Below are 25,636 nucleotides of genomic sequence, written 5' to 3' on the forward strand. Positions count from 1 at the left end.
GTGTGTGTGTGTGTGTGTGTGTGTGTGTGTGTGTGTGTGTGTGTGTGAGAATTCATGGCTTTCAGGTAGTCCAGAAATTCTTAAATGATTTCTCCTTGATATTTTTCTAGGTCAACTGTTTTTCCTATGAGATATTTCATATTTTCTTCTATTTTTTTTCAGTCTTTTGATTTTTATTACTTCATGATGTCTCATTGAGTCATTTAGCTTTTATTTGGTCAATTCTAATTTTCAAGAAGTTTTTCTTCATTAAGGGTTTTTTTTTTACCTGCTTTTCCAATCTATTAATTCTCTTTTCATATCTTCATTCTGTTGCTTCTGTTTCTTTTCCCAATTTTTCCTCTAAAATTCTTTAGGTTTTTAAAATCTATTTAGCTCCTTTTTTTTTTTAAGGGTAATTGGGCTTAAGTGACTTGCCCAAGGTCACACAGCTCGGAAGTGTCAAGTGTTTGGTCTGAGGCCAGATTTGAACTCAGGTCCTCCTGACTTCAGGGCCAGTGCTGTATCACTACGCCACCTAGCTGCCCCTTATTTAGCTCCTTTTTAAATGCTTGGTTTAACTCTTCTAGAAATTCTTGCTGGCTTTGTGTCTAAGCTGCATTCTTCTCAGAGACTTTGCTAAAAGTTGTTTTTGAATCTTTGTCTTCTTCTGGGCTTGTGTTTTGAACTCTTCTGCTGCCATAATAGCTATTTATCGTGAGATTTTTTGTTCATTCTTTACAGCCTGATTCTTAGCTCTGGACTTTATGTTAGTGATAGACTCTGTATACTTTGGAAGGGGAGTGTCTGGCTTGAACTTCTGTCCTCTTATATCCTTTTATTGCTTTCACAGTTCAGGTTAGGGACCTGCAAGCTTTCAGTGCTCCCAAAGTTACGTGATCTGGTCCTCACTCTGTACCTACTTGCTGTTTTTTCGAGTGTATCATTGCTGCTACCTTTTTACTTCAGCTTTACACAATAAAAATCTCTTATCCAATGGCAATATATATTTCACAGATTCAGTTATACTTCTTGTATTGATGGTGACATTATTAAAAGTAATTTGTGAGTATTTTGAAATGGAAATAGTGATTACTATGAATACAGGTTCATTTAAAACAGGTCATTTCTGATTAACTTAGTTACTTTTTCTGAAAGGTTAACATACAGGCATATTAAAGAAATGGTATAGATATATTCCACCTGGATTTGAGCAAGATATATGACAAAATTATTCACACTTCCTTGTAAATAAGATAACAAAGGCTGTGGGCTGGATGACAGTATATTTCAGGTGGATCTGGAGCTTGGTCAATGAGAACCCAAAGAATGACAACTAATAGATAAATAAATGTCTAATAGATAAAACCTAGAAAGAAATCTCTTGTAATACAATAAGGGTTTCTTTCTTATTCAGTATTTTTATTAATGACATGGATAAAAACAGACATTATGCCTATCAAAATTTCTAAGTGATAAAACCCTGCAAAGGAGAACTAACATATTAAATGAAAAACAAACACACACTGAGATTCAAAAACATGCTAACTGACTAGAATAATGTGGCATAGAACAAAATAGGAGTTTCAGTGTGCTGCATGACATGGTGGCCAAAATTTAGTGCGATAGGCTACATAAAAAGAAGTATAATGTTCATGATAAGTAAGGTTACAGTTCTGCCGTATACTCTGTTCTCATACACCTATAGTATTCTATTTAGTTCTGGATGCCACAGGCAATCTGGAACATGTCCTGAGGTGACCAGGATAGTGGGAGAGGGAGTCTCAAAATTATCCCAAAGATCAATTTAAGGGACTGTGTATATTTAGCACAGGGTGTGAGTCGGGGGAAACAGGAGGACACAGGAGAAGAATGATGGTTCTCTTTGGGTACTTAGAGGAATATCATGTAAAAGAATGATGAGTCTCATTATGTTTGGCCCTAAAGGATAGAACCTGGAGCAATCAGTGGAAGTTGCAGATACAGATTTTTAAGTGATAAGGAAAAAATTCCAGTTAGAACTGTTCAAAACTAGCCATTTTCTTCTTCAAGCACAGGTTAGACCTGAGATGTCAAAATTACTGGATTAAAATGTAATTGGGAAATGTTTAACAAAATAAAAATGTAACAAAGGTGATGTTAATCTGTGGTTTTCTAAGTCAATATGAGGCCAGCAGGGATCCATTTTGATTTGAATTTGACATCTCTGGGCCAGATATAATCACTTGCTGGGAACCAGCAGGACTTGATAAGTTCTGAGATTCCATCTCAGTCTGAGATTTTATGCCTGAGCATGGTATCTCTCATTAAAACAAAAGAAGCTCACAAAAAGACCTAGAATTTATAATTCTTTTCTAAAAGCAGTGAAATGAGAGTGTTTTTTTTCCTTCTATATTGGACTATTGTGTTTTCTTTCTTCTTTTACCTCCTAAAAGGTCCACAAAGTAGGAACTTCTTCAAACTGACTAGTAGGACTGTGACATCACTAACAAACCTGATAGCTTTGTGCAACTTTTGATGAAAACATTCAAATACAAAGTTACTAAACATCAATTCCACTTACTTGTCAAAGCTAACCTGGGCTAATCCAGCGGTAAAGGAGCTATCACCAATCACTTGGGCCAATCTAGCCAAACCCTCTGCAGCAGCACATCGCATTAAGGGATTGGTACTTTCCAAGGCTCCCATCAGTAATGTTAGTGCAGGCTTTCTAATTTCTTCTGAGCCTAAATTTCCTTTGGAGCTGGCCACATACTGAAATACAAACAAGTATCCATATTAGCAACTATAACAAACTATTACTTGGCAGGGCTAGAAACAGGTATTCTTGTTATTAAAGAATTGCCATATATACCACAGTTGGATTTTATATTTTCAAAGAATGAGAATATAGAAAATTTATACTTAACACTAAAAATATACTGGATATAATTAACATATTCTATAAGCACTGTATGGCAAAAAACTTTCTCAATTGCCATATTCGTTATGAATAACTATTACAAATGTGCATATGCTCACTAAGAGAGTTTAAGTTAGAATGAAAAATCATTTTTAAGTGCTTATTAGTTTATTGTACTTTTAAACATTAGTTCAATGAAGAGGTATAAAAGTGGTTGTAAGCAGGCTGAAGCGCATTAAAAATGAGGTATTGTGCAGGAAAAGCAGCAAAGAAGATGTCAAAGAAACACATGATAGGCAAAAACATGGGATGGAAATGTATTCATAGTGAGGAAAAAAATCAATGAATAGTCTATGAGATCTACTGTTATTCAGTCATACACTATGATTTAGAGATATATTTACCAGATGATATGGATAAAATTTACACAGGATGGCTAGACATGGAAGAGGGGAGATCTACATTTTTGGAGGTTATACTCAAATTGATAAGGTCACAGATTGAGACATCAAGGAAAAATTACTGTCACACTAAATGCTTTTTATGTGATTTTCAGATTTTTCTCTTTTTTCTTTCATAAACGGTGCATAAAGAGATTACTTCAGAGAACAAAGGTCAAAATCAATTCCAACAGAAACCATGTGGTCCCTTTTCCTATTACATAAGGCTATACCTATAATCTTTCATGCCAAAATCCACTGATTCATGCTAAATATTTATTGAGCATATTGCATATATACAAGGTACTATGCAGCTAAGAAAAATATAAAGAAAAAGACAACTCTTATCTTCAAGGAGCCTCCAATCCAGATGTGGAAATAAAACACAAAAATATTAGACAAAGTAGAGAATGATAAGGGCATAAAAAGTACAAAAGGCTCTGAGAGTTCAAGGAGAAATGACTTTTTGCTCAAGGAACATATTTTGTCATTGTTTTCTTTGCACATCAAATAGACACACAGTAAACATTTAAGAATTATGTTTTAATTTATCAGCATTGTAAACTCAGTTTGAGAAGAGTATTAGTAATTCATAGGATCAGGAAAGGCTTCAGTGTAAAAGGTGGTTTTGATCTATGACAGAGAAGGCCTCTGTGAAGCAGAGGTGAATAAAGCAGTCATTGTGACTTCTGCATTACAATCACAGAACATTAGAATTATAACGGAGGGGTTATTCATCTCAGTTTCAGGAATTTTTAAAAAACTGATTAACTATTTCAAAAGTGGCTTCCTTTGTAATCCTATGCATTTTATTTATTATCCTGAAAAACATTATCCTGAAAAGGGGTACACAGGTTTCACCAGAACATCATTTGAAGTTAATAAAGAGTACTCTCAGCTACCCTGAATGTAATACAGCAAATAGTTTTAGATTTAGAAATCAGGAAGACCTGAGTTAAATCTTATCTCTATCACTAACTACCTGTGACCATGAGCAAACAAATCACTTAAGTATCTGAGGTTCAGTTTCGTTATCTGTAAAATGGGAATAATAGTACTTACCTCACAAACTTATTGACAGGTTCAAATAAGAAATACATGTAGAGCACTTGAAACTTTAATGTGTTATATAAATGCTATACATTATTATTAATAATTTGGGATTTCCTGTCAGGCTTTTTTCCAGGCCCTAGTGCACACAAATTTGTTTTGCTTTTAAACAGGTGAATGTTTGTAGTATGTCTTAACAGCTTAAGTATCAAATGGAACAGAAATATAAATGTTCTATATTAAAAATATAGTCCCTAGGAAAGAATTAATTTTAGAGGTATAATATGAGGACTAATAATAAGACTAATCAATGACTTATTATGACATGGAGGTGACCTAGGCTATGCCAGTGAAGCTTAGCTCTGGGAGGTCCTATTCAAGATGGAAAGGCTTTGAGTACAAGGTCTAGTGATAGATTCTAATTCATCTGTTGTCTCATGACCAGCCTACTAAGTTTGGAAAGGCTTATCACCAATCACAGCAACTCCCCAATAAAATTCATTAAAGTATTAAAGGAGTATAATCTGGATGGTAAAAGGAGTACTCACAGTGATCAATGACAGACTCCTGAAGCACTGTAATATGGGTACTATGTGGTCTTTAAGATGACTTTTTTGGCTACTATCTAATAATACCTATGTATACATTCCCAAGGTTCAAAAATTAGTGATTAGAGGTAGGAAATTACCTAACATCATAATAAAACCATTAAATTAGTTTTAAAGTACAAGAGGCACTATCTGAATTTGGACTTTCCTGTCTTTCTTGAAGATAGCTCATCCTTTGTCATCTCCAGTGGTATTTTTTCTCTCATGGCCCTGAAGAACAAATCCAGGAAGAAGTCTCTACTGCCACTTTCTAGACCTTCTTTTTGTCACCATCACCAAACAAGTTATTCTCCTTTTATATTCATAGGACCAGATTTAGGGCCAGAATTGGGATTTAGAAGCCTTCTAGTCCCACATCTCATTTTACAGATGAAGAAACAGGGCCAGAGAATGACCTGCCCAAGGTTATAGGGTAGTAAGTCAAATAGGTAGGATTTGAACTCAGGTCCTGTGACTCCAAAGCCAGTACTCTTTCTGTGGTACCTATTTATTTCATTCACTTATATTGTCTTATTCAGATACTTGTTGCTATCACCAACTCAACTCAGAGTTACTTTTCCTTAATAATCAGTGCATTCATTCAATACTTGACTCCTGTTCTCTCTCAACCATTTCCTTCATTTTTAGTAACTGCAATGTTAAAGCCAATTCTTTCCTGAGGTCACATGATCAATCAATAAACATTTATTGAACACCTGCTATGTGTAAGCTTTTGTTGGGAAAATGCACAAAGATTGTTCTGTACCCAATATATAAATTGTTCCTTTAAGTCTTTTTTTAAAATTAAGTTTTATTTTTTTTTAATTAACTAAAATCCTTCCTGGGCCCCCCCTCCCCACGACAGAAAGCTGTGTTAACCAATATGTATAGTCAACAAATTCCCACACTGGCCATATTTTTTAAAAAAATTATGTTTCAATCTTCAGCATTAAAGTTCATGACTTTTTAAAAATCTTGGTCTCAATTTCTTCAATTCCCATGATATCCATCTCCATCCTATCTCAGATATTCACAGAATGCTGACCTTACCATTACTTAAAAACTGAGATCTTGAACTCAGATATTCCCTTTTCTGATAAAAATCTTCTGTTCTTCTTCTACTGCCTGACTCATTCCAAAGACTGTTCTTTATCTTCCAGTCTTTCCATCATTCTTTGTTCTTTCACTCAATCACCGTCTCTGTTTATGGGTCTTTTTTCCCTTCATTTCTATGTCTAATGATTTCAGTGAGATTTACCCTGGAATCCTTTGCCCCTTTGTACTTCTGCTGTTCATGGCCTCATTAATCTCAAACCTCAGTCACCTTAATATTTCTTTTAAGATGCTGAATACTTGGAGGAAGGTAAAAAATTGTGCTGCCTCAGCTCACAACAAATTCATACTTTTGTTATTGTTCAGTTGTTTTAGTTATGTCTGACTCTTCGTGACCCCATTTGTGGTTTTCTTGGCACGGATACTAAAGTGATTTTCCATTTCTTTCTTTTAAATGATCACTCACTGATGTAAGACAATTATTTTATTTCTCACAATCCCTACAAGTAGTTGTTTCAAATGTTCTCATCTCTCAAATTCCCAGAACTACCCTAATTCACCTCTCTCCTAGCTTAAAATCTTTTCTCCTTTTTTATGGAGAAAACCGAGTCCATTCTCCTTTTTCCATTGTTAGAAAATAAAGTTGCGCTCATCTTTCCTCCAAAGCTAACTGCTACTCCTCAATCTCATCCCTTCCTGCCTCTTTCAGCAGCTTGCATCATCAATCATTCCCTTTCACTTTGATCTTCAATCTCTTCCTATCTACTGACTCCTTAACTACAAACATAGTTAGGTCTCCCCTATCCTTTAAGCAATAACTAAATTGCTACAAATTGTTCTTTTTCCCTGCTAAAGTCCCTAGAAGAATAGTCTATGCTTGTTACTTGGACTTCCTTACCACCCATCTGCTCCTCACCTCCTTGTGGTCTAGCTTCCAACTCTACCACCTGACTGGGTTGCCAATGATCTCTGACGGCTTTTTCTCAGTTCTTACCTTCCTTTAATTTTCAGTAGCTTTTCATACTGCTGACACCTTCATCTTCTACATATTCTTTCTTCCCTTGACTTCCATGAACACCATTCTCTCTTGGTTTCACTCCTACCTGCCTGATGACTTAAGTTCTTTTGTTGTTCAATTATCCTTCTCTCACTTTCTAAAAATGGGTGTTTCTTATGGTTCTCTTCTGGGCCTTCTATCTTTATATTCTCTTCTTTGGTGACCTCATTCTCTCCCAAACATTCTTTGCAGATGACACAGAAATCCATACAGCTGGCTATTACACAGATTACTTGATGGTCACCTACACTTGGATGTTTTCCTGATACTTGGAATTTACAATACGAAAACTGAATTATAGCTAGGCTAGCCTTCAAATTGTTTTTCACACAATATGCCATCTCCTATTTCTGTGCCTTCTTACTAGCTGTCCCCAGTGACTGCTTCCCTCAAGACTCAACTTAAGGATCCTTTATACATGAGGACTTAAATGATCCTCCAGTTGCATCTCCTTGCCCCACCCAGCAACATTGTATTGCCTCTACGTATGCTCTATCTCTCCTAGCAAAACTGCAGATTCCTTGAAGGACTATTTCACTTCTGTTTCTGTATCTCTGGCACTTAGCAGTGCTTGGTATACATGGAAAGTAAGATCACAACGGTCCCAGCTTTCTCAATAAAACAGGAAACTAGAGTATATGTTAGAAGAGAGATGAGTTGGGGTGGTAGTTGGGGTCTTAGAGAGATGAAGTACTATTGATTGTATGTATGATTAGTCTGGCATTTAAGGCTATGATTTGTTTCCAAAGTACCTTTTCAACTTTACTTCAAGTTATTCTCCTTTACAAACCACATTTCAGGAAAATTGGATCAGTAGGTGTTAACCTTAACTCAACATGCCACCTTCTATCTCTGGGCACATGTACAAACTGGTACAGCAGGGTGGTATAGTGGAAAGAATGCTGGCCTTAGAAAATGTGAATTAAAATCTTGCCTCAGATATTTAATAGCTGTATAGTTTAACCTCTCTAAGGCTCAGTTTCTATACCTATAAGATGAGGATAATAGTAGCAAGGTTATTGTGATGACAAGGTTATTTGAGGATCAATTAAAATAATGTATGTATGGCACTTAAATCTTATAGAGCTATATAAAGATTAGTGATTACTCCTCCATGCCTACCTACTATGTACTCTCTCCTCATCTTTGCCTTCAAGAATCTTTATGCTCCTTTGAAGCTCAAATCATGTACCATCTTTGTGTAGTTTTCCCTGACCCCAGGTGAAAACTTTTTCTTCTTAAACATTCTGGTTCACTTTATCTGGAACCCTCCTTTGTGAATGATGGGGATCACTCCTTAACTTATGTTATATTTTCTGCCATACTCCCTGTTGCATCCCTACTTCCTTGGATGTCTACCCCTTAATGTCGGATCCTGTGTTTTATATTTCTTTCAGAGTATTTCATACGAATATACATATGAAATACATATTTATGAAATAATGAATGTAATGAAATTATGTATGTAAATCACTCAGTACAGTGCCTGGTACATAGTAAATGTTACAGAAATGTTAGTTGTTGTTGTTATTATGACGTTAGATTTTTCATAAATGTTAGCAAGATTGCTGAATTTTCCTAAATGACTCCAGAAGTAGATTGGCATGAAAATCAATTAGCCTGCATTTATTCTAGGTTGCTTTAAATCTGTATTTACAGACAAATTAAGCAGACATTTTAAACACTATTTTATGCTATAATCTTAAAGTATGATATACATATTATTTAAATATACCATACATACATACATAGTAGGACAAATTGCTATTACTATTGACTGTCCTTTAGCTAAGAGTGGACTTCTCCTCAGTTATAGTACCTGATGTAAACAAGGCAAACATACATTAAACAGAAACGTTCAACTGTGAAAGCCCTAATTTTGATCCATGTCCAATGACAATTTGACAAATTTAAAACTCATTTAGTTTCATGTAAGAATTTATAGTAATATATTTTAATGTCAAGCCCATAAAAAGCAGATCTTTAGACCATGGTTAACCCCCCCCAACCCCTTATTATGTACCATATAGTTTAATTAGGATCAACAGGAAGTAAGCATAATAAAAAAATTACAAATGCCATCAATCTTTTCTTAAATAATAGTTATTGTTGATTAAACTAGATGGTTTATACTAGTAATTTAACTCCAGATCTCTTGTGAAGATTTGGTGAATTTATATCAGACAACATTAACAACCTAAACTCTTAAGAGGGTTTTGAGAAATATCTTATGTTCATAACACTGCCAAAATTCTATGCATAATGTAAATTTCATGGACATTTAAAATATATCACTTGTACAGTGTCCTGTGACTAGTAAGTACTCAATAAAAGTCTGCTGATAGTATAAAAAGAGAAACTAAGGCAATGAATATTATAAGATTTCTATGCTATACACATTCATTTAATGCTTTACTTTGTCTGAGAGAGCAGCTAAATTATAAGTCAAATTGATTTCTTTTATACAAAATGTGCAGTACACAAAATTTTCAGGGTTACTTAGATTATGTAGTTAAGGTATGGAAATAATGAGACAAAGTTATAGGTGTGAGGTCTGAATGTCAGTGACATGGAAAAACTGAATTTTTTTTTTCTTAAAACTAGATTGTACACAATTATAGGAAAGGAAGTTCAGCTTTTGAAACAATTTACTCAGGAGGTTAATGAAACTACTGTCATTTTTTTTCATTAAAAGAACACACAAGCAAATGTTTATTTATAAAATATAAGGCTTACCTTCAAAAAATTAGAAAATGCTGACATAACATGTAATTGTACTACTTGCTGACGAGATGCTTTTGTGTGTTTTATACTGTCCAAAAGTTGTTCCAATACCAACAGCCTTAAAATAAAAAGCAAAAATGTTAAAAAGCAGATATAGATAAAAAATATTTTAAAAAAGTCGGAAGGACTTCCCCTGATGTGTTTATAGTAATTTGTTATTTAAATTATCTTGTAAAGGGTACTAAAATTTATACAATTGATGATTAAAAACTTAAAATTTTATAGGAAAGGAACCTGATTCGATTAAATAATACATCAAGGACATGGGTTTTTTTGTGTTTGGAAATTCCTTCTACCAATGCGAATAAATTGCCACTCATCTGTAATGGTGAGTTGGAGCAGTTGATAGAATTTTGGGCCTGGAGGCAGGAAGACTCACCTTCCTGACTTCAAATGTGGACTCAGATACTTAACAGCTGTGTAATTTTGAGCAAGTCATTTAACCTGGTTTGACTCAGTTTCCTCATCTTTTTACTTGGCTAAGTAAACCGCAAATGGAGTCATGAAAAGTCAGATACGACCGAAATGACTAAACAACAACATCATCTGTAACAGTAACAGACTTTAAGGGTTGCCCAAGGTTGAGAGAGATTAAGTGATTTGCTCAATGTCATACAGCTAATGTCAGAAGCAAAACTGAATTCAGGTACTCCAAACTCTACACTCCACACTGTGCTACACTATCTTTTTAGAGTAAATTATAAATAGGAGAAAATGAGAACGTTTAATAAGTAGGGATGGTGCATCTTTCTTATCTACCCAAAAGGCTATATCACATGGATGATTTTTTCTTAAAAGTTTCAACATTCTACAACAAAATTATTCTACGTGCTCCCTCCGGCACATTCAGACCACTTATTTATAAGCATCATTCAACAACCTCAATTCCTTGGATGTTCATTTCATTCAATTATATCATTTTCCATGACTATGTTCATGATTATCTAATATCTCCAGGAGAGTCTCTCATTTCTCTCATGACTTCAGTGTCTGGGTTACATTCTCTCTCCACTCCAATCTCTTGCCATCACTTCCAATGATTTCAACACTCACACTGATGATTCTTCTAAAACAGGTTACTCGTAGGAACCTTCATCTCCTCAGTTACCGAAACATATACCTATACTGAGAGTATCTTAAGTTATTTTACCTCTAAAATCCTAAACCCTGAAATGTCCTTCTCTGATTATAAACTCCTATTCAAACATCTCTCCTTCTACAATTCCTTCTAAACCTGCTCTTCATTCTCATCATGACCTCTAGTTCTTTAAAACCTCCCTATTCTTTCATTTACCTCTTCACTGACTTTACTTCTCTCCTTTCAGAGTTGATTTTACAATCAGTAGTTTTCAACAAGAATGATGAATTCCATTCCCCTGGCTAATTCCTCCTACCCCTCCTCCTTCAGTCCCTCTACTGTTCCTGCCTTGCTAATTCTCAATTCTGGGTCATATCCACTTTCTACTCTTCAGTAGTCAAGAGGTAGAAGTTAAAGTGCCATGACTCTGATACTGTCTCCTCAAGTGGTTATCAGACATCTATTCTCTCTGTCCTTCTAAAATTCTAGAAATAGTGTTCTAGACTCACCTCATCTACTGCTTTACTACTCACTCACAACAAACCCTCTTGCTTTTGGCTTCTGCTCTCACCACTCTACACATACTGCCAACATCTTAATTGTCAAATCCATCTGTCTCTCTTCTCAATCTTCCTCCTCCTTGACCTTTACGAAAAATTTAAAATTACTACTTACTACATGAGCTTTTTACTACTTTCTCCTTCACTGTATTCCAAGACACTGATTTCCTCTGGTTCTCTTAACTAATCATTCTTTTTGGGTCTCTTTTGTTGCCTCATATTTTTCCCCCTCTTTCCTTTCTCTCCGTTCCCAGTATAGGTGTATGCTAAGGCTATATCCTTGGCACTTTCATTTCTATACTGTTTCCCTTTGCAATTTTACCCATTTCCCTGTCAATTTTATTTAGTTTCATGGTTTCAATTATCACCTCCACGCAGATGGCTCTGAAATCTATACAATTCTACTTTAATCTCTCTACTGAGTCCCAGTCCCTCATTTCTAACTTCCTGATGACATCTTTATTTGAATACGCCAGAATTTCAAAATCAACATGTCCAAAGCTGATCTCATTATCTTTTCCTCAAAACATACTTTTCCCCAGATTCTCTATTTTTGTTCATAGTACCACTATGTGCTCACTCAGATTGAAAAACTTCAATACCATTTTTGACTCTTCTCTCCAATTCCCTTACCTACATCCAATTAGTTGTTAAGTGCTGTCAATTCTACCTCTATAATTCTTCACTCCTAAGGTCACACTATACAATTAAGAACTCTACTACTGGCTAGATTACAATAGGTTACTAATTAATCTTCCTGCATACAGTCTCTCTCCCCTCTTAAATCCATCCTTAAAAGAGCTGCTAAAAAATCCTAATGAACAAATTTGATCATGTCAGTTCCTTGTTCAAAAAACTTTACTGGTTTTCCATTACCCACAGGATAAAATACAAACTCCTTAGCCATTTGAACCCTCCTATATCTTCCTTTCAAGCTAAATTTCTTAACATTTTCACTCTTATTTCCAAGTATTTTACACATGCCCTACTTTACCATACTTCTTATCATCAAACTACACACACACACACACACACGTGCGCGTGCACCAATTAAATTGTACTGTTAGACATTTCTTAATCTTGTCCTGCCTTTCAGAATCTTTTTTGCATTCTCACATTCGGCACCCACAGAATGCACTCTTCACCTCTTGTAACCCCCTTCTCTTCTTTCAATGCCTAGGTCAAGTGCTACTTCATCCTTGATTAGCACCCTTGATTAATCTCATGAAAATGATCTCTGCCTCCTAATTCTTCACTTTGTCTGGACTATTTTGTGCAGGTTTCTCTTTTTGTCTTTATCATATTATATATTATATCATGCTTATTTATGTACAAGTTTAGTCCTCCTATTAAACTAGAAGCTTCTTTAGGGCAGGGATTATGCTATTTTTATCCTCACTGCCAGCTACAAAGTAGGCACATCTGAAAGATTTGCAAGTATTCTTAATCTTGAGTCACAATATGACTTTTCTATTAAAAAATGCTATCTTTTAGGAGTTCGTCGAGTTGATAAAAGTATGATACTAATGAGAAGAAGATCAGCTAGCTTTACCTATTTAACAGCCAATAGATGGCATCATCATTTCCAGAGAGGTGCTGAGCATGTGTTATATGTATCTTTGTGACTGGGTAAGATGGTGTCAACAGATTAGCATGGAACACATCTCTTCTCAAAGAGATGAGAAAAAATAAAGTACATGACACCTGGACAGTGGGTCAGTAGAATCAACTTCATATAAGATTAGAATATACACTATTTAAGAAACAGCTATCTTCACAAATGCTCCTACCTTGAGCAACTAATTTCTACTCTAAGTTGTCTAATGTATAGATAGATATTTAAAATGATATCTTTTGAAAGGATGGAAAAGCTATGTCTATTTTTATTATAGGATAAAAACATCTTCATTTATTTTATATTTTTTATCATAGTATAGTTTCGAACTAGTATCTTTTGTTCTTCATCAGAAACCCATAGTGACTTTCCTTCAGTTCATACAGACAATAGGCATGCTGCCGGCAGTACTTAGAAATCTTAAAAATAAATTTGGATTTTGAGATAAATGGGAAAACAACAGATTCTCAGCAATCAGTCAGGCCATGGATAAGTACTATAATTATAAAATTATGTCAATGTCTATCACAAATGGAACTTTTTGAGGGAAAAAGTAGCAACCTAAAATGAATTTATTTGGGTTGAGTACAAATGTAATAAGCAGTCAGTGATCAGACATCAAAGATTCATTTACCCAGAAAAACTGGTAGAAAATGCTAATTTCCTTTACTTATGCTCCCTGTGAGGATATCCTAGAAAAACAATCAATGCTCTACATGAAACTCCTTGAAAAAAATCTAATTAGGTAATGAATGAATGAAAACACATTATGTGCATACTATGTTTCAGACAGTATATATTAGGTACAAGAAACAGATTGTCCCCTTAATAAGCTTACATTCTAATATGAGGGGAAAGTAATTTCTTCTTTCTACTTCCCATATAATATATGTTATTTGTCAAAAAATTATCTGAAGGGATATTTTTTCCAATTGACCTATCTCTACCCACACTCTCCACCTTTCCCCATTTTGACCTCCCGGGTGAACCAATTCAATGCTACATTATCTTCCTCTCTTGAACACCAAAGCCACTTCTCATTTTTCCAACTATGCCCTTCCAAGCCTCAGTCTTAGATTACTCCCATCACTCACTGTCTTCATTCTCACACACATGTTGCTGAACAAAGGTATAGAAAATCATGCAAATATTCTGACTGGGTCCACTACAAATTTATGTTATATAACCTCAATTGTGCCCTCATAGTTGCTAAGCAATCCTTCTAAACTTGTCCTATCAACTCATTATTTCTCTCCACAGCACCTCTTTCAAACCTTTTCATCCCTCCCTAAAACTCCCATGATTCCCTCTTCTCCTCTCTCAGCTGAGAACTTTACCTCGTAGTTTACACAAAAAAATTAACGCTATTCTCCATGAATTCCCTGTTCTTCCCTCTTCTTTATCTCTTATCATTCAAATGCTTTCTGCCATTATCTCCTTCACTGAGGGCCATCTCCAGTTGTCCTGATCTATATCTGGCCACTGGACCCAGATGGCTCTGGAGGAGAAAGTGAGGTTGGTAACCTTCCACAGCCCTCCCTCACTTAAATCCAATTCACTTGCAAGTCATGGCATCATGTTCCTGATGTCATGGTCCTCTTCAAGAACAAAGAAAAAACAACAACAACAAAAAACAACGTTCACCTGTTTCAAATGACAAGGTGGCCTTACTCCTTACCAAGGCCAAACCCACCACTTGTTCAAGCAATCCCATTCTCTCCTGTCTCCTCCAACAGACTGCCCCTTCTGTCATCTCCACTCATTTTCAATCTCTCTGTCTACCGCTCCTTCCCTAATACAAACATGCCCATGTCTCCCCTATCCTCAAAAAACTCTTACGTATCTCCTCTGCCCTTAATGGACAAAATTCTTGAGAAGGTCTTCTACACCACTATATCTCTACCTACTCTCTTCTTAACCCCTTATTATCTGGCTTCCAACCTCATCATTCCACTGAAACTGTATTCTCCAAAGTTATTAATCATCTCTTAGTTGCCAAATTCAATGGCCTTTTCTCAACCCTCATTCTCCTTGACCTCTCTGTAGCCTCTAACCCTGTCGATGATCACCTTCTCCTCTTTGATACTTTTTTCTCTCTAGGTTTTTGGGACACCAATTTTTCCTGGTTCTCTTCCTACCTACAAGACCACTTTTTCTCAGACTCCTTTGCTGGATCCTCAACTGGATCACACCATATAACCACAGGTGTCCTTTAGGGCTCTGTCCTGGGCCCACTTCTCTTCTCTACTCCACTTGATCTCATCAACTCCCATAGACATCTATGCTGATGATTCTCATAATTTACCTATTCTACCCTAACCTCTCTGCTGACCTCTAATTTCATATCTCCAACTACCTTTCAGACATTTTGAATTGGATGTCCATTAGGCATATTAAACTTAACATGTCTAAAACAGACTGAGGAGGGCAACACCCTCTTTCAAGTCCTTCAGGCTTGCAACCTAGGAGTCATCCTCGATGCATCACTATCCCTTATCCCCTACCCCACATATTAATTTTTTTCTTTTGCCAATGCCTGTCAATTTCATCTCTGTAACATCTCTTGAATACTCCCCTTTTCTCCTCTTAACATCGCTACCACTGTGGTACAGGCCCTTATCACCTCACACTTCTGTTACAGCAATAGCCTGTTGGTGGGTTTACCTTTCTCAAGTCTCTCCTCACTCTAAAATGCCCTCCATTCAGCCACCAACGTAATATTGCTAAAGCCAGGTCTATGTCACCCCCTCTACTCAATAAATTCCAGTGGCTCCCTATCACTTCCAGGATCAAATACAAAACCTGCTATGTGTCATTCAACGTCCTTAATAAACTAATTCTCTATTTTTCCAGTCTTCTTAGACCATACTACTTTTCACATACTCTTCAAGGCAGTGACTTTGGTCTCCAGGCTGTCGTTGTTCCATACAAGTTACTCCCATCTTTTGACTCTGGTCATTCTCTCTGGCTGTATCCCTGGAATGTTCTCACTTCTCAACTCCACCTATTGGCTCTGTGGGCTTCCTTTTGATCCCAACTAAATCTTATCTTTTACAGGAAGCCTTTCCCAACCCCTCTTAATTACAGTGACTTTCCTCTATTAATTTCTTCCTGTTTATTCCGTATACAGCTTTTGTATATATTTGTTTGCAAATTGTTCACCTCTAGCACTGGCAAAAGACAGTCCCTGCCTTCTTGAAGGCAGGGACTGTCTTTTGCCAGTGCTAAGTACAGTGCCAGGTACTTAGTAGGTGCTTGCTGATTGACTGAAAGATTTGCAGTGAGGGGCTTAAACACAATCCCTTGCCAATATTAATTATAATAATCATAAATTTCTTTACATAAAATGTTCCTATGTTTTAGGATTTAAGATGCTCTAAAAATAAAAAATTTTCCTATTCCCAGTGTAAAGGGACTAGAACAGAGAAAAACTACTTTCCATTCTCAGTTTAATCTTTAAATAGAATTTCTTTAAGTTTTGGTGTTATATGCCACGAAATGCAAGCAAAAGGAAAACCTCTAAATATGGAGTGTCTAACAAAAATTCCAAGTTTTTAATGCCTACCTGCTCCCTAATTAACCTCTTTTAGTTTAAGACATATCTTTGAATTATGGTTTTGCCTCAAAAAACAAAAACAAAGATATGGTTCAAAGGGAGAATAATAGCAAGCAATCTTCAATAAATGATACACCATAACTATCCAAAAATGAGAAAATTTATAGATAGAATCCAATCATAAATCTTATAACTTCTAAAATTCAAAGCTCAGTGGGGAAACCTTCCCATCTGCTGCCTTCACGCAGTTTGTTCTCCATAGTCCTCTAATGAAATCCACTGGAGAATGCAAATAATTGCGTAAGACCTACCTTCTCAACATGGTTTACTGCTCAGATCATTTTCCTTAATATTTCCCAAACTACTAACCATTTTAGCTAATTAATACCTAAAATAGCAGGTTTCCTTTTTAATTACCTCCCAACTTTAAAAAAATTATCTTAAAAATGATTTATGCCTACTGCAAAATGCATCAGAATTCAATATATACATTATTCTCACCATTAGAAGAGCATAAACCATAGCTTAAACATAATAATATGAATATATTTTAAACAGTGCTACTACAAAAAGGACAGCCATGATAAATCATCCCATTTAAACCATAACTAGATTATGGAATAGAATTTCTCACTAGTTATTATGAAGAGGGAATCAAATTATCTAGGTACAAGATTCATGTGAAGACGAAAATAAATTTAAAATGAAAACAGAACTTTCTTTCCAGTGCTACACATCCAGACTCTAATTTAAATCCCTGAACCATTAAGATACAGTTTTGCCCCTTTGACCAATGTCCATTTGAAATCCACTTTATGTCCTAAATTACACTAAATTTCCAACAGAACTTACACCCAGTTTTCTCTACGAAGCTTTCAAATTACTATTTCAGCCTAACTTCACTCTTTAAGTTTACTGTTTGTACTGTGGGACTTAATCATATACTACTTTATGAAAGAGTTCATATCATAGATTTGTTTAACTTTCATGTATGTGTGCCCTCTCTCCCCAAGTAGCCTGTAAGCTCCATAACTTGTTACATTTTACATTCCTAATGGGACTTTGCATGGTCATATACTCCCAGTACATGCTCAATTAATATCTGATAACTCAAAACTTTTCTGTCATAAAGATCTAACAATTTCTCTAAATCTAACCTAAGATTTATACAGACTGAAAACATAATGATCTCCACATTCAATTGTATTCTACTAGGCATTCAACAACTGTACAGCATATTTTCATATGCTGAAGTCCATGTGTTATTCAAGAGATTTAAAATGTTTACCTTTGAGATTCTGCTACATGGGCACACACAATTCCAAAAAGCCTGGCTGCAGAGCTGATAAGTGAAAACATTGGAGGCAGGGGTTTAGGTACTGAATCCCCTTCTATACCATGTTCATAAATTGAAAATGGGTCGTACTCTAGGCTTCCACAAGCAATACCATTACCAAGAAGGAGCTAAAGAAAAAAACAACAAATGAAGCTTGTTAACCATGATCCACAAATGGACATTATCCAGAACTGTTACCCAGGAACTATCTGAGAATGGACTCTACCTACCTGTTCTTCAATAAATCTGTGGTCAGTGTCTTGTAGTAAAGGACTTAGTAATAAAAGATCATCCTGGTGACAGAGGGGTGGAAGTAAGAATGTGGATGCTGCCATCTGGGTATCAGAAGCAGTCAGGTCAGCTGCCAGCTCTTTGAGAATAGCACAGAGGTTTGCTGATGAGCCAAAAAAAAGAAAGGAAATAAATATATACTCATTTGTCAAAAATTATTAGTTTAGGTGATTAGAACATACGTAATGGATTTTATCTATATGAGAGTTAGGTTTCTTTTTTGTCTGGACTTATGGTTTCATCAGTGTGAGGAACTCACAACTTGGAAACTACTACTGACGCAGATCAGCATATCAGCTGCAACTTAAAGAGTAGTCGAGGGCCCTGAGAAATTAAATGTTTTACCCATGGCCATAAAGCTAGAATGTGCCACAGGCAGGATCTGAACCCTGATCCCAAAAGTATATTAACTTTTCTGAGCTCTGGTTAGTTTTGCTCTATTCCATGGACTAAAACACCATTCCTAAAAACCTGAAAAGTATCTTGTAGATATGTGCTTCGAATATGCTACTGGTGATAAGGGGTACCAAGAAAGAGATGTGAACTATCAGTAGAAATCCATCACAATTATTGCAAAACAGTTTAAACAATATACTGTTCTGATTCTGTCAATGCTAGGATTGAGATATATGAAGGACAGCAAAAGCTAATTGCTCTAGGTGTACTTATTTGAAATATATGTTCCTGAAAAAGATGTATATAAATCACACTTAAGAATCAGCTCATTTTCCACCATTGATTTACAGCATAATTTCAAATATTTATCTTCACTTGATTAACATTCAATTGTAATAAAGCACCCCAAATTTAATGCTTTACCATATGTAAAAAAAATTTTTTAATGATGCAAATTTCTAAAAAAAAAAACTGTTAAAGATTAATAGGGGGGGCAGTGACTAAATATTTTTTTAAAAGGGGGTGGTAGGCCAAATAAGTTTGGGAACCTCTGGTCTAAAGTCATAGGTGGCAAATTTCAGGGCCAGGATATGCACCTAAGTCTTTTGCCTTCAAACACAGTGCTAGATTATGATAAAAAAGTGATACCATGTTTGAATCAGTATGGAAAGTCATATAGAAAAGGAGCAAAAACTTATTATCTAAGTACTTTAAATTATCACTTGTTTGGGAGAAAAATCACTTTCTTTAAAAAAAAACCCTACAAACTTGTTTTTGGACAATGCTGGTAGCTACTGAAATCTGTAGAATCTCGGTAAACTAAAGCAATCAACCAATTATCAACTTATTAAACACCTACTATGTTCTAGGCACTATGATAAGTGCTGGTAATATAAGGAAAAATAAAAAACAGTCCTGTCCTCAAACAGCTTACATTCCAAAGGAGGAAACAACATACATAAATCAAAGTATACAAGACAAATACAAAATAGATGGAGGATAACCACAGATGGGATAGCATCTGGGAAGAAAGGTTTTGTATTTAACCAAAATCTTAAAATTAAACCAAGGATTTGAGGAGTCAGAGGTTAGGAGGGGAAGAATTCCAAGCCCAGGGTACAGCCAGAGCAAAGGCAAGGAGAAGTTAAGATGGAATGTTATGTTCAAAGAACAGCAAGTAATCCAGTATGGCTGCACTGCATTATGAGAAAAAACCCTGTAAATCTAGGTCACTGGTTATCACTTTTGGGGAGTTCCTTTGGGTTATCTAAATTCCCCCAATAGGTTAGCTGTCAGAGAGCAAAGATGAAGTAACCTGATATCTTATGACTGTCATAAGGGATGTGAAGAAGACAGGTACTGAAACTGGCAACCAATTATAAGAGTAAAAAGTAAATTTCTGTAACAGGTTATTCTTTTTAAAAAGACAAAAAAAACCTTTCAGACTTGTGGGAAAAATAACTTTACTTGGAAAATTAACTGATGCTAGAAATAAAGACATACACAAGCTAGGTTAGGTGAGGTGAATAAATTCACAGATTATGTTTATTTTACAATACTTAACACAATTATACTATGTTTCTTACTGTTTTTCAAAATTAAATGTCAGCTGATATTTTAATGATAAATTTCCTACTGTCAAAATTCGATGTGTGCATGAATCTCAACCTAAGAACAGTAGAGGGTTAAGAGTATCATCAGTATTAAAGCAGAAGGGCTGGGTGCACTGGGTGTCCATTGACCTCTACAAGCTTTACAGGATCAAGAGTTGGAAGGGACCTTAGAGATTATCTACACCCTGTTCACCTCCCTTGCATTACTGAAGAACCTTGTAGAGGTTATATAACTTACCCAAGGTCACACAGGTGACCTGATAGAGGTAGGGATTTAAACCTAGGGAGGCGAATCCAGATCTTATGACTAGTTCTTCCCACTATACCACACTGTTCCTCTGTTTCAACTGTAAACTACTACTACTTACACTATCTAATAGAGTTGTGAGAAAAGCACAACTATTTATAAATATGAGTTTTAATTACTATTGCAGTTTATTCTACAAGCAAATTATTTTTATCTTAATTAAGATATCATTACTTTGAAACATCCAGTGTTCAGGATTATGTCTTAGATGGTTTTTGAGAATTGCCATGTTTGAAAAATTCATCATCATCAGGCCAACTGTGTGAAGAGCTTCTTCCAACTTAACTAACTGATCCTGGGCCAAGGACACTAAGATTCACACCACAGATCTCTGCAGCTTTGTCTTGGGCTCTGTTGGCATTAACTAGTAGAACTCAGTCCCCTTCAGGTAACAATGAAGTACTATAGTACGAATTTGGTGGAGAATAATATTTTCTAAATAACCTAAGTAGAAACTAATATCATATCACCTCATAACATAATATCATACAACAGAGTAGAAAAACACACAAATGAATTACAAAAAGTTAGCAAATTAACAGAAAGTTTTTGGCTACACTATATATTCTCATTTTTCTTTCATATTATGTATTATATGAGAGGTCAAAAGCACCAGTAAAATGGTGCTCACTCTTCCCTTTCATGTTTCATTTGAGTCATAAACGCTGACTTTCAAGTCTATTTTCTGAACATTTACTTATAAAATGTCTATTTGTATTTTTAACTCTCTCTCCAATTTTAAGAGAGAAATATAACACTTTCTTCCCATTCCCAATTTTTATACTGCTTACCTACAGTAAGCAAATTATACTGTAAATCTAAAGTCAATCTTCTAAGCATGGCTAAGAAAATGACACGGCAGTTCAATATGCCTGAGTCCTCAGGTAAATACCTGAAAATAGCTTTTTCCCTCTTTTATTTAGGGAAAATAAACTCAAAAATTTTGTGGTTTGGCTCTGTTTATCAACGTGCAAGTTTGAGTTGAAAAAGTTACCAATAATTTTGAAATATTAAATTTGTGGTCCAATAGTTTATATCTACAGAAATCAGTTTCTTTTTTATCATGGTTTAACCACCATTCACCCCCTCCCCAAATCCAGCATGTATATTCCTTTATTTCCAAATTCAGTTATTTTTTCAAATAAAGTTATTTTCCCCACAAGTTGAAAAGTTTTTATATCTTTTGAAAAGAATAACCTGTTATAGAATTTATTTTGCAAACTTAGAACTGTTTGCCAATTTCAATACTTGTCTTCTCTCTCTCTCTCTTTTTTTTTTTTTGCTTTTTGGTGGGGCATTTGGGGTTAAGTGACCTGCCCAGGATCACACAGCTAGTAAATGTCAAGTGTTCTGAGGTCGAATTTGAACTCAGGTCTTCCTGACTCCAAGGCCAGAGCTCTAACCACTGCGCCACCTAGCTGCCCCACCTGTCTTCTTTACATCCCTTACGCCAATCAAAAGAGGTTTTGCTTTAGCTCTCTGACAACAATTAGGCTGGTATTAACACAAGGCCGAATGATGGCATTTGGAACCGGTATTTATTTAGCTATTTGAAGCCTATTTCCTTGTTTGATATACAGTTAGGTGCTATTATGAATATCCAAATGTCTTATGAGAAAATATATGAGGTAATCATTTCTCACACTGGGTTATTGTGGAAGCACAAATTACATTATTTACCTTAGTTGGTTATGGGTAATGGATATGGCTGTAAAATACTGTATAAATAATAAAGCAATATATAAATATGAGCTGGTTGGTGGCTGAAGATTTCCTGACAAGTAGATATGACTCAGATGGCAATATAGTGAGAAAAAAAATGCATGCTGAAGTAAAGACAGTAGGCATCACAATTCCAAATGAGCTTGCTTTATCTATACACTGTCTAGACTTCAGAGCGGATTCAAGCCTAACTACTGTAACTCAGTCTGACCAAGCATTCATTAAAGATATGTCTTTGATGGATGCTGGAGTCATATGCATTGATTTTTTTTCCAAAGTAGAGAAGCAGTCTAGAACACAAAAGATTTCGTAGTGGTTTTGCTCTTTTAATGAACTCTACTTATCTTAAAGAAATATTGTATTATGGAAGATGATATTTACTACTAAAACAGAATGAATTCCTTGGAAACAATTAACTATATACCTGATGCATAATACAGTCATGAAATAGTAGTATCCATTTCTACCCAAAGCACATACCTGCATAGATCTCAGTAGGTAATAAAGCCAAGAGTTCATAAAGTCTTTGTTTGTAAATCATTGAGGGGGTTTTCAAAGGACTTCCATATGTTTTCTGAATTGAAGAAAGTCTAAAAAAAGAGTCAATTTTAAGTGTACAAATTATATAACACTGTACAGATAATTGATCAACAATTATTTAATAATGCCTATTATATATACCAGGTACTGTGCTGGGCACAGTGGAGATACAAGTATAAATAATGAAACAGTCCCTATTTTCAGTGAACAAGCTAATCTGAAAACGTGAATTAGCTAGGTGTATTTTTAGTGCTTTCTACTCTTTACTCCTCAGGAAATATATAGCTGCTTTACATCTGATTTCTTTTGAGGCAAACTATTCATTATGTCTGGAATGAATACTCTCCACATCCTGCTATGTGCTGAAATATTGCTCCTTCTTCAAGGACCAGTTCAGGAGGCATCCTCTCTCTCTCTGAATCCTTCTCTTGTTCCCAAGTTGTACTATTGTTCAAGCCTTACCAAACAACTCTGATTCTTCTCACCTTATGCCTTTTCTGCTCCTTCTCTTGGGCTGCTGAATTCTACTGGAGGAAACCACACAACTGTACTGACTAGGTTTAAACAATTTTAACCGAACGATAAAAAAAATAGTTATACTATTTAATTTTAACTGGGATCTCAATGCTGCAGTCAATCTTTTTATTCTTTCCTGAATGACTACTATATTTTCTGAAGCAGCTGTTGCAAACCTCTTCTCGATCCTCCTGTACTGACCTTTACACTTTCCCCTTTTCCATCTCAACAGAGGACCTTCCTCCTCCTTTACTGAGAAAACTGTAGTTACTTGTGGGGAGCTCCCAAGTCAGCCCCCTATTCTTTCTTACCTTTTTTTTTTTTTGGCTCATTTCTGACAATGAGGTTACCCTTCTCACCAAGGCCAACTTCTTTATTTGTGTTTTTAACTGTATTCCCTCTGACCTTTTCTACCAGTTCAGCCTTCTATCCCTCCCCAGCCCTCAAACTTCCTTCTCTTCTAATCTATTTATTGGCTTCTTCTCTGCTGTCTATAAATTTGCCTGTGGCTCCCTCATCCTTAAAGTCTTCATTAGACACCTATATGTACAAAAATATTTATAGCAGCTCTTTTCTGGTAGCAAAGAATTGGAAATTGAGGGGATGCCCATCAACTGGGGTATGGCTGAACAAATTGTGGTATGTGATCATGATGGAATACTATTGTGCTACAAGAAATGATGAGCACAATGCTCTCAGAAAAACCTGGAAAGACTTACATGAGCTGATGCAAAGTGAAATGTACTGTGTACAAAGTAACAGCAATATTAGATGATCAGCTGTGAATGACTTAGCTATTCTCAGTAATACAATGATCCAAGATAACCCTGAAGGACTTATGATGAAAAATGCTATCCATTCCCAAAGAAAGAACTGATGGTATATGAATACAGATTGAAGCATACTTTTATAAATTTTATTTTTCTTGAGGTTTTTTTTGGGGTGGGGGGCGAGTTTTGTCTATGTTTTCTTTCGCATGACTAATATAGAAATGTTTTGCATGACTACACATGTATAACCTATATCAAATTGTTTGTTTTTTCAATAGGGGTTGGGGGTGGGGAGCGAGGAAGGGACAGAATTTGGAACTCAAAGTTTTAAAAACGAATGTTGACAATTGTTTTTACATGTAAATGGGGAAAAATAAAATACTAAATAAATTTTAAAAAGATAAAAAAAAATGAATCATCTCCCCAACCCTCCCCATTTCTAAACTTATCTAACCCCATTCCTCTTTTAAACGTTGCTATTTCCAGTCTCCCAAGTTAGTAACCTTGGAATTATGCTTGATTCTTCACTCTCCCTCATCCCAAATATCTAATCAGTTGCCAAATGCTGCTGTTTCTACTCTCGTAACTTTACCTCTTTCAACTGAATCTTTATTTCTGCTATTAGCTACTATCTCCCTTCTCCCTTTTCTCTTAGATTATCCCAACAGCTTATTAACACTTCACCTGCCTCAAGCTACTCTTCACTTTAGTCCATCTTCCCCATTATTGCCAAAGGGATTTTTGTTAAGTGCTGATCTGACCATGTCATTCCCCTACTTAATAAACTCCAGTGCCTTTAGAATCAAATAGAAATAAATGTCTTTTGTTTAGCTCTTAAAGAATTTCACAACCTGGCCCAAGCCTAAATTTATATTATTCCTTCTCACACACTCAAAAACCTAGCTAAATTGGCCTTCTCTGTTCCTCACAGGAGATACTCCATGCCTCACCTCTATGCCTTTGCTATGATCATCCCCCATGCCTAGAATGCACTGCCTCTTATCTCTGCCACAAAGAAGCCATCTCTTCTTTCAAGAAGATGCAGCCTTTCCTGATCACTCCAAAGTTAATGCCATGCCTTCCTAACTACTTACATGATTCTTGTTATACTTATACTGTACACACACATATATGCCTTCAATGTCTTCCCCACTGGAATGTAAGCTTTCTGCAAGGAGGGATTGTTTTAATTACTATATTTGTATCTCCGGTATCTAGCATAGTGCCTGACACATAGTTAGCATTTATTAAATGTCTGTTGATTGTCCTTGAACCTTTGGATCACAGAGATAGTCTGCTCCCTAATTAACAACCTTCCACTAATCTTTAAACCTTGTTCTCTCTTGCTCGTTCTATCTTCTAATACTGAATGAGACCCAGATTCCTCTTTAACAGCGCATCTCTCACATAAGTACTGGCTAGACTTCTTTTCGTAGCTCCTGATTCACCAGTTGTGGAGGTGGTTTGCAATACTGCTGCAACTC

General features: G+C 35.7%; 1 protein-coding gene across 2 annotated transcripts in view; it reads right to left on the reverse strand.

Moving 5' to 3' along the window:
- Window positions 1–25,636, reverse strand: part of HEATR5A (HEAT repeat containing 5A) — a 159,325-nt gene that overhangs the window by 74,974 nt on the left and 58,715 nt on the right. For both annotated transcript variants that reach the window (XM_027870004.1, XM_027870003.1), the window contains exons 14-18: window positions 22,807–22,916; window positions 18,228–18,391; window positions 17,950–18,125; window positions 9,805–9,910; window positions 2,543–2,733 (exon numbers count right to left, since the gene is read on the reverse strand). In XM_027870004.1, coding sequence (XP_027725805.1) covers window positions 2,543–2,733; window positions 9,805–9,910; window positions 17,950–18,125; window positions 18,228–18,391; window positions 22,807–22,916 — 747 coding nt within the window. The remainder of the gene's footprint in view (window positions 1–2,542; window positions 2,734–9,804; window positions 9,911–17,949; window positions 18,126–18,227; window positions 18,392–22,806; window positions 22,917–25,636) is intronic.

The sequence above is a fragment of the Vombatus ursinus genome, unplaced genomic scaffold, assembly GCF_900497805.2.
Source record: "Vombatus ursinus unplaced genomic scaffold, bare-nosed wombat genome assembly UNPS02014794.1, whole genome shotgun sequence".
In the NCBI taxonomy this organism is placed as follows: domain Eukaryota; kingdom Metazoa; phylum Chordata; class Mammalia; order Diprotodontia; family Vombatidae; genus Vombatus; species Vombatus ursinus.